At 40.8% G+C, this 18,379-nt stretch overlaps 1 protein-coding gene across 3 annotated transcripts in view; it reads right to left on the reverse strand.

Annotated features, from left to right (window-relative positions):
* LOC131032097 (probable pre-mRNA-splicing factor ATP-dependent RNA helicase DEAH4) overlaps positions 1-18,379 on the reverse strand; it is a 187,519-nt gene that overhangs the window by 95,098 nt on the left and 74,042 nt on the right. For all 3 annotated transcript variants that reach the window (XR_009103377.2, XM_057963016.2, XM_057963017.2), the window contains 2 exons: positions 10,662-10,876; positions 10,344-10,436 (listed from right to left, as the gene is read on the reverse strand). Coding sequence is in view for 2 of the 3 variants with exons in the window: in XM_057963016.2 (XP_057818999.2) it covers positions 10,344-10,436; positions 10,662-10,876 (308 nt within the window). In the remaining variant the exon portion in view is untranslated. The remainder of the gene's footprint in view (positions 1-10,343; positions 10,437-10,661; positions 10,877-18,379) is intronic.

The following is an 18,379-nucleotide window of genomic DNA, read 5'->3' on the forward strand; positions in this document are numbered from 1 at the left end:
GGCGACCAATAAAATAATGATGTCGGTGATATATAAGTCTTGCGGAGTGGAGAAGGATGACTGGGAGGAACGCCTACCGTCAATACTCTGGGCATACCGAACAACTTACAAGGTAACCACTGGACAGACTCCCTTCCAGCTAATGTATGGACAAGAAGCCGTGGTGCCAGTTGAATTCATGGTGCCGAGTCTCTGAATCGCCATCGATAATCGACTTGGAGACATGGAAAGCCTAAGGGAGAGACTGTACGCCTTGAACAAATTGGACGAACGAAGGATTATGGCTCAGTGGGTGACAGAGACAGCCCAGCAAAGACGAAAGGTTTGGCACGACAAGCACCTCCGGCGAATGAAGTTTTCTCCCGGACAGCTAGTTTTGAAATTCAACGGGAAGAACGAAATTAAACCTGGGAAATTCAAAGTCGGATGGTTAGGGCCCTTCCGGATACGCGAGGTCAATACGAACGGGGCGATTAAGTTGTGGACGTTGGACGGGAAGGAGATACCGGACGCAGTCAACGAGTCGAAATTAAAAGTCTATCACGAACGGAGGGAACCGAGACCCTCCAGTCAGTCGGTCTGATGATAAAAAATAAATAAATAAATAAAAAATTAAAAAAAATTTAAAAATTAATAAATTAAAAAAAAATAAAAATATTAAAAAATTAAAATTAAAATTAAAAAATTAAAAAATTAAAAAAAATTAAAAAAAAAAAAAGAGAAGTGGCCACCGTACGGTGGGACCACCGAAGGTGGCATCACCGTGCGGTGGAACCACCGACGGTGGGACCACCGAAGGTGGAGCCACCGTGCGCTGGTCACACCGACTGGGGGCCACTGAAGGTGGTCACCGCAAGCAGCCGCGTAACATTAAAACACCACCCGCATGACATTAACCCTTCGCGCAAACACAGGAAAAAAAGGAGAACACGCCGCACAACACCGCATAGCAAGGGATAAAGGAAGAGGAAGACGCCGCACACACCGCACAGCCCAACCACACAACACGCACAGCAAGGTTTACGCACAGCAACGCGCAGCAGCCGAAAAGGAAAAAAAAAGAGACCAAGCCCGCACAATCCCACGCAGCCACGCCAAAAGTAAACCACACAGCCACGTAAGGGCAAAAGGACCACCACAGGTAGACCAAGCAGCCGCACGAAAAAGGTCGTTACGAAGGTGCCTAAGACGGTACGATTTTTTACAAGAAATCAGTTATACAGAGATTGATGGATTCAGCAGGGAAAAGAAGTTGGAAGAAACAGCTGCACGCTTCTTCCAGTAGCAACCAGAGGGATAGGGATAGCAATATCAGGGTTTTAGCGTCAGGAGTACGTGTTGCAGGCGGCACCATGGATGCCAGTGCCCGACAAAAACAAAAACAGAAGGCACCACAGGCTGCCATAAGTGCAAAAAACACAGTGATGCCACAAAATGTTACTTTTGAAGGCCTGAATGGATTGGAATGCTGGAAATGGTGGCAGGACACCCCCGATAATGACCTGGTAAAGCAAAACCTCCATAAGGCACAAGTAGAGTGGGCTGTTCGGATGCCCGTGTTCCCTATCCGAGAGTACGAAGGTGCCCTACGCTTCATGGTGGACACCTTCGACAGGCACACATGCACCAGCACGTTTGAATACCTCCGGAGGGATGTTACTATATCCTTCAAAGCAGGGGATTTCACGAGGGTATTCGGCATTCCAGGCAGCCAGGGCAAGAAAATAGACTTGAAGGCCAAAAAGATGACGCGGGAGGAGAAGGAGCGGTGGATTAAATTAATCTCCCAGAACTTGACGACAGCAAAGTTGGACAGCGTGGCTAGAGCCACGAAGGGTCGCGGAATCCGTAAGACTTTTGTTGCGGAGGGCCACTGGAGATGCATTATGGATGTCATCAAGAGCAGATTGACAAGGTCGGGTAGGGTGTCGGACATTGCCCTCCCTCAGATTATGCTGATGAATGGGCTGATGAATGGCATCGTGTATGATTGGGCCGCGTTACTGGCAGAGCGTATGTATGAGTTTTTGACGCTCCAGCATCGCACATTCTATATGCCTCACTACGCTATAGGGTTATTCCTGGAGGCCACGCGGGAAGCAGTGCCGGAGGACGAGTTGGAGGTATGGCCGCAGGGACCGTTGACAACAAGCGAGCCTCCAATAATGTATTGGAGGCACTTGGACATTGGGCACTCTTCCGCGAAGCGGAAACGGGCGGTAGATAGGGCCTCGGCCTCAAGGGAGCCTGACAGCGGGAGGGATTCCAGCAGCGCGGAGGATTCAGAGGCGGAAGATGAGGAGGACGATAGCAGCCAGGCAACAGAGGAGCCTGTACGAGTCTTGTTTGCCCCACCCCTGTTACCGATGGGCACACCTGTGCCAGCATCTGGAGTGGGCGGCACCTGTATTCCGGCCTTCGGGCAGAGCCATAGGCCTGTTACACTTGGTCCCCTCCAGCACGAGCACCAGGGAGCATCACCGGGCCCAACCACGGCGACACTTACCGAGGACATCGCAGAGTCAGGGACGGAGGAGTCGCCGCATCGGGTAGTGGTCGCTGTGGAGCAGGGGCTGACGGAGGTGGAGGGAGTGGATACCGAGCCTCACGTACGGTTGGACATCGTGGGTAGTGACGCAGTGGTGACTGTTTCTGCTTCCTTGTTGGAGGAGCCGACGACAACGAACCATCCCTCAGTCACGGAGATGCGTGCTAACCTCGAGGCTATGCAGAGATGGCTCACACAGCGGTTTCAGATGACACTGGCACAGCCGGAGGGAGCAGTTGTATTCTCACCATGTCGAGAGACTAGAGCGGAGGTAGTCGACTTGGATGACTCGTCAAGGGAGGCACATGGACTCACAGTTGGGAACGAGGCGGGGGATGTCGCCTCTGCTGGGCAGGCACCAGGAAATGGTGCACCTTCAGTGGCCGAGGCGGTACCTTCACAGCAAGATACAGTCGTGGTCGTTCCACCAGGGACTTCACAGCCCTCGGCGCAGACGAGGGAGGATGTTGAGACCTATCTAGCTGACATGGCTGCTATGGTAACGAGGGGTAGGCGGGTGGTGGCCGCTGCCCAAACACAAGCATTGCAGCAGGTGGTGGTGGAGCTAGAGAAGGTCTTACAGTTTATGCGGGTGGGCTGCCCGGCAGCCTTTGCTACCTGCTTTGAGTCTCAGGGTGGCCGACTACGGAGACAGAGGAGATGCTCCAGGCTTGGAGGTTGCGTCAGCCCGTTGTGGAGAGTCGGGTGACGACAGTTGTCCGCGAGATCAAGCAGGTCTATCGGGATGCCTATTATACATTGAGGCGTACACAGCAACAGTCTGCAATCAGGGAGGCTACCCGAGTAGCATTGGAGACGGAGGTGGCCAGTCAGCAGGCCTCATGGGCAGCCGAGAGGGCGCAGTTGTTGGCACAGCTAGAGATGGCCCGCACAGAGACGGCTGAGACCCGGGCAGCAAAGGCCGAGGTAGAGACTCGTCTAGCGGCCGAGCAGACTCGGTTGGTCTGTGCGACGGAGGCAGTGGATACAAAAGAGGAGTTGCTAGAAGCCGCACACATGGTGAAGACAGCTTTAGAGAAAGTATTGGTGGCGGAACGGGATGTGGCTGCACGCACTCAGCAGGTGTATGAGCTCCGCGCCCGCTTGGCGGCCCAGACACCGACATCTCACCCTTTTGCTTCAGGGACGCTTTCTCAACCCCCTCCCTAGTCTTTCAGATATGTATATTGTATAGGTTGCATTATCTCCCATTTTGTAAGTCGCCTGGAGACGACTTTTCCTTTTGGGGGGGATGATGTTGGCGGCATTATTGTACACGGGAATAAAATTAGTTAATTATGTGTAATTGTTTTGGTTAGTTGGCAACCGAGGGGTGGAAGTTGCGGTGCGACGGTTGGCGCTCGCACCCCCTCGGTACCCTTTTATACTTCGGAATGTAACTTGTAAAATACACGGATTATGAATAGAACATCTAATATACTTTGTCTGATATTTACGGCATTATTCTGCATTATGTTCTTTATGCCTTAAGTTATTCACCCGAGAGGGCAAACAATCAGCACTCCGATTCAGATGAGGGTAACACGATAGAGGAGAGCAGCATTCCTAAGGATGATAGATCGTTGGCATGCTTGACAGGGGCCCAAAAGGCAATCATATTTAAGGTCAGGGGTACTATCCAGGGGCAAAAAGTGATATCTCTCATTGACACTGGGGCTACACATAACTTCATAGATGCGCAGTTGGTAGCCAGGAGAGGGTTACAGACCGAGGAGCATGATGGGTTTAGAGTCATGGTGGCTAACGGTGACAAATTATTGTGCACTCAGAAGATATCTAATCTTCGCATTAGGTTTGGAGATGGCTATGAGTTCGAGGATGAGTTCTATGTGGTGGACATGGGAGATTATGATGTCATCCTCGGCATGACATGGATGGCTTCACTAGTTGAGTTCACACTCAACCTAGCGAAATTGGAGATGAGATTCCAGCATGAGGGCAGAACTGTGATACTTAGAGGACTTTCGGATGGAGGCTGCAGAGTAGTGTCCTTGAGGAGAATGCAGAGATTTTTTCGTCATGATGACATAGAGTGGGCGGCAGAGTGCTACATTATGCCAGCTTCATCAGAGCCACAGGTAAAGAGTCATCCACCAGATATCCAAAAGATACTTGACAGACACGCCAAAGTATTTGGCGATATTCCTCGTGGGGTTCCTCCTGATAGGGGGATAGAGCATGTTATTGAGCTCGAGGAGGGAGCCAAACTAGTTATGATTACCCCTTATCGTCATCCTAAGAAACACAAGGATGAGATAGAAAAGGCAATTAAGGAGTTGTTGGAGATGGGGCACATTAGGCCTAGCAAAAGCCCATTTGCTTCAGCAGTAGTACTGGTGAAGAAGAAGGATGGGACGATGCGCATGTGCATCGATTACAGGGCACTGAATAAGAAAACAATTAAAAACAGGTATCCCATTCCTAGGATTGATGAGCTGATTGATGAGTTGCATGGGGCATGCTTCTTCACCAAAATTGATTTGCGATCCGGATACCATCAGATCAGGATGAGAGCAGAGGACATTGAGAAAACAGCCTTCCGATGTCACTATGGCCACTTTGAGTTTATGGTTATGCCATTTGGACTAACCAATGCACCCGCTACATTTCAGAGTTGTATGAACCAGGTATTCAGGGAGCAGTTGAGGAGATTTGTCTTGATCTTCTTTGATGACATCTTGGTCTTCAGTAAGACCTGGGAGGAACATTCACAGCATTTGGAGGTATTATCTATCCTAGAGAGAGAGTCTTTGTATGCCAAGGAGTCTAAGTGTGAGTTTGGTATGACAGAATTACTATACCTTGGGCATATTATTAGTGCAAATGGAGTTCGAGTAGACCCTGAAAAGATTAGAGCTATAGTTGATTGGCCTACTCCTACGAACCTCACACAACTTAAGGGATTCTTTGGTCTTTGCGGATTTTACAAAAGGTTTGTTAAGGGTTTTTCACAGACGGCAACGCCTTTGACAGATCTCACCAAGAAGGGGGCCTTCGTGTAGACAGGGGCAGCACAGAGGTGTTTTGAGCATTTCAAGCAAGTAATGTCTTCATGTCCAGTTCTAGCTCTACCAAATTTCACGAAGCCTTTTGAGCTTCATTGTGATGCATCGGGTGATGGGATTGGAGCAGTATTGATGCAAGAGAAGCATCCCATTGCATTCGAGAGTAGGAAGCTCCGAGGAGTTGAGAGGAGTTATTCTGTCTATGACCGGGAGATGTTGGCCATAATGCATGCATTGGCCAAATTCCGATCATATTTGGTAGGTGGGCGTTTTGTGATCAAAACTGATCACAACAGTATTAAATACTTCATGAACCAGCGTGATCTTAATGACCGGCAACAGAAATGGGTTACTAAATTGCAGGCTTATGACTTTGACATAGAGTTTGTCAAAGGTAAGAAAAACGTGGTGGCTGATGCCTTATCTCAGAGACCTCACTTATGTGCTCTGGCAGAGATTTCAGGAGATTGGAGAGATCGGATTATAGCAGAGTATGTCGGAGATGCTTGGGCTTCTGGATTGATTTCAGGTACTATACAGGATGATCGCTATGAGGTGATAGATGGATTGATCAGAGTTCAGGACAGGGTTTATTTGATTCCGTCATCACATTTGAGAGAGGTGATACTGAAGGCATTTCATGATGCACCCACAGCTGGGCATCCGGGGATCTTAAAGACCTACAAGCAGATTCGAGAGCGGTTCTCATGGAGAGGGCTCAAGGATGATGTTCAGAGGTATGTCAGGGAGTGTGCGGTTTGTCAACAGAATAAGGGAGAGCACACATTTCCTGCAGGTTTATTACAGCCCTTGCCCATTCTTGATAGGAAATGGGAAAGTATTTCGATGGACTTCATCACTGGCTTACCACGAGTGCAGGGAAGGGATTGCATCTATGTGGTGGTGGACCGCTTGACGAAGTTCGCTCACTTCTTTGCTATTCTGTCCATTTACACAGCAGCACAAGTGGCAGATCTTTTCTTTAGAGAGATATTCAGGTTACATGGGTTGCCCAGATTCATTGTCAGTGATCAGGATAGTAAGTTTATGAGTGTTTTTTGGCAAGAGTTGTTTAGGTTGTGTGGTACAGATCTTACACCTAGCATTAGTTATCATCCGCAGACAGATGGGCAAACAGAGATTGTGAATAAATGGGTGGAGGGATATTTGAGGAACTATGTAACTGCACAACAAAAGGCTTGGGTCAGATGGTTGCATATGGGAGAGTATTGTTATAACACCACTTATCATATGTCCATCAGGATGACTCCTTTCATGGCACTCTATGGTTATGACGCACCTAGCTTAATGGATTTAGTTTTGGGGGACAGCAGAGTGCCCAAAGCCAAAAACTTATTGCAGGATAGTCAGGACATCCTGAAAGTGCTCAAGGAGAATATACAGCAGGCCCAGAATCAACAGAAATTGTACGCTGATTAGCACCGAATAGAGCACAGTTTCGAGGTAGGGGATATGGTTTACTTGAGGCTACAACCATATAGACAGTCATCGCTCAAGAAGAGCAGAGCTGAAAAGTTGAAGCCTAGATTTTATGGTCCCTACAGGGTGATTCGCAGAGTGGGCGAAGTCGCCTATGAGCTTGAGCTTCCAGAGGGCAGTCGGGTGCACAATGTGTTTCATGTGTCTAGGCTTAAGAAAGCCATTGGTCAGAGTGTAGTGCCTTCTGCAGATTTACCCCCTTTGGATGAGGAGAGGAAGCTTGTGTTAGTACCCGAGGCTATTCTGGACACCAGAGAGAGGAAGCTTAGAAACAGGATAGTGAAGGAGTATTTGGTCAGATGGAGAGACCTGCCAGAGGAGGATTCTACATGGGAGAGTGAGCAGGTTATTCAGCAGGCTGGACTGAGATTGCTTGCGAACAAGCAATTTCAAGGGGGACGGACTGTAATGTCCCCACTTTAGCAGTTGACCAAGTGTGTGTGCGTTAGCCTTGTTCTACATGGTCCCGAGGGCTAACGAAGGGTTTAAGGGGATCCTGGAGTGTTTTGGCCTAGTCATTTCCAGTTTGGACCAAAACGAAGTTGATTTACTCAGTTTCAGGCATACTTACTATTTTTAGTAAGTCAGCAGGACATAGTGGAGGCCAGTTTTGGTGTTTGGATTTGATACTCCTCGGTGAGAGCTTTTCGACGAGCTATCACTCGCATTATTCGGAGTCCGATTGCTAATAAATTTTAATGCCTGAAGTTTTATTAAAGAAACATTTAATTTTATTGTAAAATATTAAAGTGTTACTCTAATATTTATTTTATGGAGATCTGTACCCAAGGGAGACATAAGTGAATATTTTAATATATGTTTTATATTGCTCATCTTTTATCCCACATGGCCCATGAGAGTTGAGTCGACCCTTGGAAAAAGAATAAAAGAAAGCGTTTGTGGCTTCATTAGATATGTTGAATATGAGAAGAAATTGATGCATGAGTTGCAGATCCGTTCTTGGCATCAGAGGACGTCTATACTCTCTTGTGACATTCTAGATGTCATTCCCCTGGGGTTTGGCCTTTGGAATCCATTGCTAACAGCTTCATTATCAGGCAGTTTAGGCGCGTTTCTAGCTACAGGCAGATTGGATATCTTGCTCATAACTTCTTCACCATTTGTCCGATGCTTATGCCACTTTGAGGGGATGATATGTGAAGACATTGGACTGACTGAAGATAAAATATTACTGTAGCAGCAGTGAACTGTAGCAACCACGTACTGTAGCAGCCGCATCACTATAGCAACCGCATACTGTGGCAGCATCACTGTAGCAGCTGCATACTGTAGCAACAGCGTCACTGTAGCATCTTGTTAGCAGCAGCCTAATGCTATGGCCCAGGCCATCACTCTTTGAAGTAAACAATATTCATGCCATTTTATTGCTGGAGTATTTAGTGAGTTGTTTCATTGCCAATATTGCACTTAATCTGAAAATCATTATAAATACAGTGTGCTGGTTATTTCAGTTGTGTGTTTATGCTTTCATTTTCATATTCATGTTACATGCATAGATCCTTGTTAAAAGAGCACAAAAAAAAACAATACAACAAACCATTCCGGAGTCATAAGGGTTGTAACACAAAAACAGAGAAATTAGGGACTGCAAGCAAAGTGTTTGACGGAATTACTTTATAGTTGTGATTTCATTTAGAAGTGGATTTTGGGGTAACCATTACAGAAACAAAAAAGTTAAAAACACTGACAGGCTGGTAAGAATTTAGGTAAGGCTCAGCCAGCAGAAAGAGAAGATTCTGATGATCTATCAATTCCTTGCAAATGAATGAATGTGTTCTACACATGTAATGATGTCATATGGCACTAATTAACATTCATGTTTCTGGGTATTGAAGCTAAAATGGTGCTATTGGTTTGCATGTTTCCTCATTTATATTCATGGTTAACACTAGATCTTGCTAGAAAACTAGACAATGCACTCTAACCTGTTAAATAATGGATGTTCTCACTACTCACCCCTGTAAGCGATTTTCTTGACTTAGAAAACTTGCAATTTTATCATAAAATTCATAAAATTGCCCGCCACAATTTGTTGCTGATTTTTTCCCACATTCTCGCAAAAACTTTTCAGATTTTACCATCAAAAATCACATCTGCCACATAGTTGCCCATTTATTCTGGTTTTTTCTGCTTTATTTCCCATTTCTTTGACTCTAGCAATTTTTTCCTTTTTTCAAAAACTCTTAAAACACTATTTTTATCCTTTTTCAAAAACCTTAACTCTAACTCTACTTTTTCCCAATTAAAATTGACAATTTTTTGAAGAATCTAGATCTTTTGGTTTTCCAGTTCCCAAGAACATTTTTCAAGCTATGCTGTAAGATTCTCTATGGTTTTCACCCGATATTTTCAATTTAATTCCTGTGAGTAATTTTGTCGAACAGTTTGCTTGCATATAGGGAGTGATTTTTCCAGGTTGAGATTATACAGGTTACAAGGTTTAAACGCGATCTTTGTGCATATTGAATACAAATTGAATAGTAGAGAAGAAATAAATGCTAGAGATAAACCAAATATTCCTCATTAGATAATCAATAATAAAAATCAGATTACAGGACTGAGTTTTCTGACCTCAAAGAGCACTTTAAAGCTTGAGCAATAGAAAGATTAATCTTCAGCAAGTCCATGAGTTTTTGGAGTACTCTCAAACATTAGCAGAATGGGATTTTAGAGTAGTTTAAAATTTAGTTGCAATTCCCAATTCCCAGCCCCAAAGAGGTCCACAAAGCCTGAGAAACTTTGAATCTCAATATTATGCACATACCATTCCAACCATCTAACCTTTCTTTGTTCAAAAAAATAATCTATACTCAAAGCCTGCTATTTTCCAGCTTCTACTAGGGATCCTTAGTCATTTAATTACTGAAACTAGGACACTTATATTAATTTCCTTAAATTTAATTTACTTCTTCAATAAAAACTTAGCTGAACCAATTCTTTCAATGTATAATCTTATGCATTCCATGTGAAAAATCCAATTCATACTCAATGTATAGAAGGGATGTGGATGTCATAATGATAATTTCAATGCTTAGAAAAATGCAAATTCCCAATATACAAAGATGTGATAGAAATCTCATAGGACGGGGACAACATGCATTTTGTTATACTGTGTTTATTAAATATTAATAAAATATGTAAGGTATAACACCAAATCCAAATTTCCTATAAATCCTGACAATCTGCTCGTTCCTTGGTAGCATTAGAAAATCTATTATTTAGAAATTAGAATAGAAGATTTAAGCTACCTGCCATTTGCCTTCCAATTTTGGTTATTAAACCATCGTCATCAATTGCATCAATGAGGTACAACTGCTTTAAGGCATCCTCCAATGACTCACCTACAAGAACAGCATAGGACCTCTTAAACCTGGTAGATCCAAACTGACTTGACTCAAATACACACAATTTTTTTTATTTTATTTCTTTGACTGTTGCAAAGAGGAAAAAAAGCAATATTATACTTGATTCAGTCAAAAAGAAAAATGTATAGTGTTTTGAAGAAAATGATTGAAAAATTGTACAAAATAAATTTGGAAGCAAATAAGGACTATCAAGGTCATTACGTGATGGTTGATCAAGAAAGTCAAACTTGAGAACATCAATATCTGGAAGATCTAGTGACTTGAGGTGAAGCACTGCAGAAGCAAGTGATGAACGTTGAATTTCAGGAATGGTGGCTTCAAGCAATTCGTGCTCATACACAGAGAATGGATAGAGTCTATAACACTTCCCAGGACGTGTCCTTCCAGCTCTACCTGCCCGTTGGTCAGCTTGCACTCTACAATGTATAGAACATTCAATTCAATCAATTATTCAACATCATTTGTATATCTATTTAGGCATACAATTTCCATATAACACAAAGTACTCTATAGATTTGAATTGTGAACTAGGACAAACAGGACAAGTTTTAGGGGATTGTAAAAAGATGCTGGGTAACCCCAACAAAAAATATATATGAATAATTATTGAAATTTAAATTACAAAAAAATCAATGAAATTAAATTAAATAGCATCCATGGTCCAACGTTGAATAGCAATCTCATGTTAATTATTAATCATTATAAAGGGCCGAAAATTACAGACATTAAATATTCACAATCCATTTTTCAATTTTTGCATTTTTTACATGATCATTTGATTTATTTTTTTAAATTAATTGCTCTTCCCCTATTTGCTTTTTATTTCCTTTGTCCATTTTGTCTTTTTCATTCCCTCCATGTTCTTTCCTTTTATCCAGTCCTTGCATTTATTACTTTACTTCATTCTTTCATATATTTACATATAACATACCTATACACTTAGAAGTTAGAACACACACTCGCGATTTTCTTTTCTTTTGTAGTAGGTGTTTATTTTATTTGATATTTTTACCTTTTTTTATCTTCTTTCACTTTTTATCATATACATATTATATTATATAGTCTTTTTATTTTGGAATTTGAATTATATATATATATAAAGATAATATATGCATATATATTTCTATTAATTCATATTAATTTCCATATATATTAAATATCCTGATTTTCTATATTCTTATATTAACAAAATATTTTTTTTTATATTGAATATAATAGATCAACCATACAAAATATCCAGTCAGGTTCGGCAGATTATAACATTACAACCATATCAAAAAGAGCCAGTCTTAAAACCAGCAAGAAGTCCTATATACAACCTACGAGATATGCATACAATCTTCCTAGCTATCTAGGACTGAGCGCAGACTGCAAAATACAAAAAGAAAGCGCTCAATGATATTAAAAACCAGTGGTCCATCCAGGCTGTCCAGCCAAGGGGACCCTCCATCTAGACAATCTTCTTGTCTTCCGTGACCGGGATTGCACCATGAGCGGCCAGCTCGGTCATATATTCCCTCTCCATCTTCCTTCCTTCGTTGATTTCTTCCATGAACGCATCTAAGGCATTGACAAAGGATGTCCTCTCCGTGTTAGTCCTGCTCTAGGTATACCCATGGGAAAGCTTAGATGTGAAAACTCTGGTGTGTCCATCTTCTATGAATCTTTGAAATTTCTTCTTCGCAAGCCTCATCACAATGGTAACCTGTGTAGTCGGGAATAATCAATTATGTTATAGTGTCGTCATTATGTTGTGTCATCACCGGTAATTGTGTGTTATGGGAGTCAATTAATTCACCCAAAGGGCAGTTGGACGCGACGGTTGGTCGCACCCCCTCGGGTATTATATATTGTATCTTGTTCCCTCGGGAAATCATCATTGTAACTGGGGACTATATGAAGAAAAATATACTTGTTTCTTTGGAGTTATAACACTTATCTTATGGCATACTAGCATCTCTTATTCTATACTGTGCATTTACTTCTTATGTCTCTGAAATAGTTTCCATAGGCAAAACAACCTGCGAATCAATGAGATAAAAAGTGAGTCTTCGAAAGGACTCAGTAAGAACCCTCGCTCTACTCTGATACTTGTCTTCATTTCGGATTTTCCATAAATACCATAAAATGTCACAGGAAAGATGAAACCAAAATAAATTACTGTCCTTTTTAACACCATGTACATATCCAGAGACAATATTCAATACATTCACAGAGTTAGTAATAGACTAATAGTAGTACCAAACATAAGCCAAATTTCTTTAGCAATGATGCAATCAAAAATTAAGTGTCTAGCAGTTTCAGCCACTACACAAATATCGCACATTTCATCCTCATGCTGCACATGTTTGATCGGCAGCCTATTAAGCAGTAGCAACCATCTAAAACATTTCTTTTTAGGAGCCAAATTACTACTCCATAATCTATTAAGAGCATTCTGCCAATGACTATCAAATAAATCAGTGCACCATACAGAGTTAGCATGAGAGATAATGTTATTATTATGACTCAACGTTTTATAAACAAGATTAGCTTTGGTATTCATTAAAAGATTGACATCCGTCCAGGTATAGGTAAGGAACCTGTCATCATCCACTATACAACTCTTGGGGAGCTGCAAAGAATGGCAGGCCTCACGAATAATATTGTAAGTCCTCCAATTGGAGGCTGCTAAGTCAAATTTCTGGGATAAGTCAGCCCAAGAAATGAGATTGTCATTAATCATGATATCTTTCAAACAGAAAATACCTTTACTGGCCCATATTTTGGCTGAACAGCCTTGAACAAGAGCAAGAGGTTTCGAATTATGGAAGAGATCCCACCAAATAGACCTCCCACAGTTAATGAGAACATTATTGCTGACCCTACAGTTGGAAATCCACATCCTAAGAGATTCCCAGGCTTTCCAAATGGACTAAAAGACCAGAGAGCCCACAGTGGAGACAGGAAAGTTTCCGGCAATAAGGTCACAAAAGGGGAGGGACTTCTAGGATTTGACAAACTTAGGAACTGCCAATCTAATATTATTTCTAACAAGAACCTTTCAGGGCTCGTTGCCTTCTAGTGCATGAAAAATCCATTTAGCAACGAGGGCAATACCATGTAATCTGAGATCCTTCAAACCTAGACCTCCAATCTTCTCCTCCATACAGCACCATTCCCATTTGACGGAATGTCTCTTTTTGTTACCCTACCCATCTGACCACAAGAAGTTTTTGATGCACTTTTGAATATCATTAACTTGGTAATTGCAAAACATCCACACTGAAGCATAATAAATGTTGTAAGAGGACAAGATCTTTTGACAGACTTGAAGTCTTCTGTCATGTCCCCTCCTTGATCGTTATATACATATGAAGAGAGAGACCCTAAATGAAGAAATTATTATTAATTATTATAATAATTATCAATGAATGATTATTTAAAATTCATTAATTAAATATTATTATTTAATTAATATTTATTACTAATAATATCCTTGAAATATTTACAAATAAAAATAAATTAATATTCTATTATGAACATAATGTTAATACTATATATTATCGACATAATTTATATATTCAATAATAAATAATAATACAATTAAAAGATAAAAATATATATATAAAACCAGTTCCTTATATAGAAAGCCTTTTGACTGATTTCAGATGCATAAAACAATTCCTTATATACATCATACAGTATTTTCTGATTACTTATATTTTTAATCAAATTCCTCAACTCACTGGTTCTTTGAGCCTGATTGCTACTGCTGTTTTAAGTGTCTAGCATATCAAATGGTAATCTTTATGGCAGACCAGATCTGACACATGTCAGAATGGTCTCCCTAGCAACAATATAAACTCCTTCCAAAATCTTCTAAAAATACGAGCCACTCAATGAACCATATCACCTCTTGTCTCCATTCACAGGCATATCATTTCCTATGCTGCCAATATAATAATCTTCAGAAATATAGTGGGTAACGTGATTCATGGCAATACCATTAAGACATAGCACAGAGTTGACTAAAGCAGTGATAAGTATATGTTTGAAAGCAATTAACGTATGAAGTGATATGCAGCGATTATGTCTTACAGAGATAATATTGTCATCACTAAATGTCAGTGATAATGTCTTGAGAGGAAAGCTCAGTGACTACTCCACTTGGCAGCATGATTTGCAATCATATTAAGAAATGTATTTAATAAACTTACGTCTATTGAGGACAAAGATAAAACAAGTCAAATTTACTTATTATCAAGATGGTGGATTGGGTCAACTATATGAGAGACGGTTACATTATAATGATCGATCTGTTTAAGAATCATCAATGATCAGCAAAATCATTAAGGAAAACAAGATTCTGATTTGTTAAGTAACCGATCAAAGTATAACCAAAAGGTGCGATTTAGGACAAATTAAGAATACGTGTCTATTCAAACATCGTTTCCCATCATATATTAAGACCATCTAATTCACCCAAGATGTGGGGGGAAAGAGGCCAAGGTAGGATCGGGCTATATAACAATTGATTTACAGCAGCGAATAGAAGAGGACTCACAGAGGAATATATGAAGCCACGGGAAGGGTAAGGAAAAACTGCGGTTAGAGGAACCACTACTGCTGCGAACATAATAGGTAAGTAATAAATTAATATTTTATATATATGTTACTGGTTACTTACTGTATGTAATATGGAATATAAGTAATTAACGTTCTAATATATACAGTAAGGAATGAATGTTTTAATATATATGTAACGAATGAAATTAATACATATTTAATATATATGTTAACGAATGTAATTAATACGTATAAATATGTTAAGGAATATTTTAATTTATATGTTAATGAATGATTTTCATATGTTAATTAATATGTATAAATATGCTAATGAACATGTTAAGAGATGTGTAAACATATGTGATAAATATGCGTAAATAGATGTTATTGAATACATATTAATAAATAGATAGGAATATATTGAACATTGATATCCATATGTATGGCTTGGTTGATTAAGTTCAACCAAGAAGAGACGGATCTAGCCAATCCCCTCTGAGGACTTGGATGATGAAGGCATCACCCAAGGCAAGGAATAGACAAGGGTCTTCCTTGGATGGCTTGGGTGTAATTGGTTACACTCAAGACAAGATTCGAACTCATCTTCGATTTCCTGGAGGGCTTGGAACCAAGGGGTTCCAAGAGGGCGAGCTTCACAGTCGCCTAAGGACATCTTGGGGTTCCAAGAGGGCGAGCTTCACAGCCGCCTAAGGACATCTTGGAACCAAGGGGTTCCAAGAGGGCGAGCCTCACGGCCGCCTAAGGACATACTTTCATATGGCATTCGTATCCTTTTTATTAGATGAAAATTGCAATTTAGATTATATATATATATGTTTGTTGTATTCTAACAATCTATTTTGCAGGTTAATGATCTCTAACTAGTAGGGACATTACATCTTCCTACTAGAGATAGATAGTGTCTATCCCATTGGTTTAACTTGGAGTCTATTTTATTTTTGACCCACAGCCACATGTCTTTTAAGCTTGGTGATACAGAAAAGGGGATACCCAAGTATCTAACCTACTTGTGGGGTACTTCCCATTGGTATCCAAATTTTCTTATCCAATCAGGGGGGTGATCCTTCCACCCCAATAGTGTAGACTTGGATTGGGATATCTTAGCCCCAGAGGCCTCTCCAAATGCTTTGAGCTTAGTGACCAATGACTCCATGTTTCCTTAAGACAATTCAAGAAATAATGCAGTATCATCAACAAATTGAATATTCAACAGGTCTATATTGTTTGGGAGGGTTATTCCTTTAACTTTGGGTGAAAGATTATTCTCTCTCAATAAGTAAAAAATTGCATCTAAAGCAATAACGAATAAAGCAAGAGCCAACGGACATCCTTGTCTAATGGATCTCCCCAGATTAAAAGCTTGAGTAGTAGAACCATTAATTTCTATTTGAGCAAAAGCATCCTTGAGAAGAACTTGAACATAGTGGCAAAATTCCTTAGGAAAACCAAAGGCTTCAAGCATCATAATAATAAAGCCCCACTCTACCTGATCATATGCCTTTTCAAAATCCAACAAGAACATGGCTACTTCTTGATTAGAATTCTTAGCCCATTTTAGGACCTCCTAGCTTGTGATGAGATTTTCTAAAATATATCTACCTTTTATGAAAACGGTCTGGGTATGGCATATAAACTTCGGCAAAATATCCTCCAGTCTATGGGCCAGCCAGAATCATGGCAAGGATTTTATAGGAGACGTTCAAAAGCGTAATAGGCCTCCAATTTTTAATCAGGCATTTAACCCCCTCTTTAAGAAGGAGCTTGATGGTTCCCTTATTAATGTCTAAACCAAGTGTTCCATTCTCAAAGGCTTCTTCGTATACTAGCAAAAGATCTTCACTAATCCAATCTATGTTAGCTTTATAGAACTCAATAGGAAGTCCATCCGAACTTGGAGCCTTCTCATTCTTCAAGGCTCCAATTGCCTTTTTTACTTCATTTACTATAATAGGCCTCTTTAACATTTGTGTATCCTCATTAGATATAAGATTAAGGATCAGACTTTTACAAAAGCCCCTGGCAGCAATAGAGGAGGGGGTATCCTCAGAGGTAAAGAGCTTCTGATAGAACAAGAGAAACTCTGCTTTAATTCCATCCACATTCGTAATCTCCCTGCCATTATTCCAGAGTCTATCAATTTTCTCTCTACATTCCTTTTGTTTCAGCATATTGAAAAAGAACTTGGAGCCTTTATCTCCATATTGCAACCAGTTCAATCTTGCTCTGGTTTTAGCCCCTGCGACCTTAATTTGTTGTAACTTCCTCAGGCAATCTGTGGCTGGAGCCACAGAATGTGAAATATTAATATTATTGGAATCTTTTTGGACCAAAAATTCAACTTGGTGCAAATTATCCGTTAGGATCCTTTCCGAAAACCTGTAATCTTTCGCTTTTTTCCTTCCAATGGTACTGAGAAGACATTGCCAACTACTGACATTCTTGTTCCATCTTTTAATATTAGAATTGGTGCCATTATACCACTTATTGATCTGCCTGATCATGAAGATAGCTGTGAGCACATCCTGATCCTCCAATAATTTAGTATTTAACATGAACTTATCTTCACTAATAGACCTACTAGGCACACAATCCCTAAAGCAAATTTGAGACACAATCAGATGATGATCTGAGAGTGAGTAGGGCCACACGATAACAGAGATCCCCTTATCATCTTGCATAATGGAAAAGAAGTCCTTATTAGCATAAAACCTATCAAGTTTGCAGTATATTCTTCTATGGTCTTTTTGAAATTACACCATGTAAATAAACCATATCCCCTTATACTCATGTCTTAATCCTTCTAGGGGATCGAATAGTCTCTTCTTATTCTTCATCCTGCCCCAGTGCAGTTTTTCACCTCCATTCCACTCCATACTCACACCTCCCACCTTATCCTCCTGATTTTCAATCAGATTGAAATCCCCCCCAATGATCCAAAGGATGTTAGGGAGAGAACTCATCCATTGCCATAGCTCCGATATCTCCCTATAATCATTAGAGGCATAAACCAAACAGATTCCAATTATGGCATTGCCTGTCTTGAGAGAGACCCAGGCTGATCTATTACAAGGTGAGGACCCAGCATTCAAGATAGAGTCCCTCCATTTAGCATTGATAAGCAATACAATCCCTCCTTTGCCTCTATCATGATTAGTAATAACTTTATATGCATCTTTCCAAATGAAGTTTAAGTTCACTTCTAATGTGAATTTAATAGCTTTGACTTCTTGCAACATAACAATGTCTACATCCCTATGCTGGTTAAGGAACCTTTTAATAATGTGTTTCCTGTCTGGGGATTCAAGATCCCTAATATTCCATGAAATACATTTCATCATAGACAAGAGATC

The sequence above is a fragment of the Cryptomeria japonica genome, chromosome 4, assembly GCF_030272615.1.
Source record: "Cryptomeria japonica chromosome 4, Sugi_1.0, whole genome shotgun sequence".
Classification (NCBI taxonomy): Eukaryota; Viridiplantae; Streptophyta; class Pinopsida; order Cupressales; family Cupressaceae; genus Cryptomeria; species Cryptomeria japonica.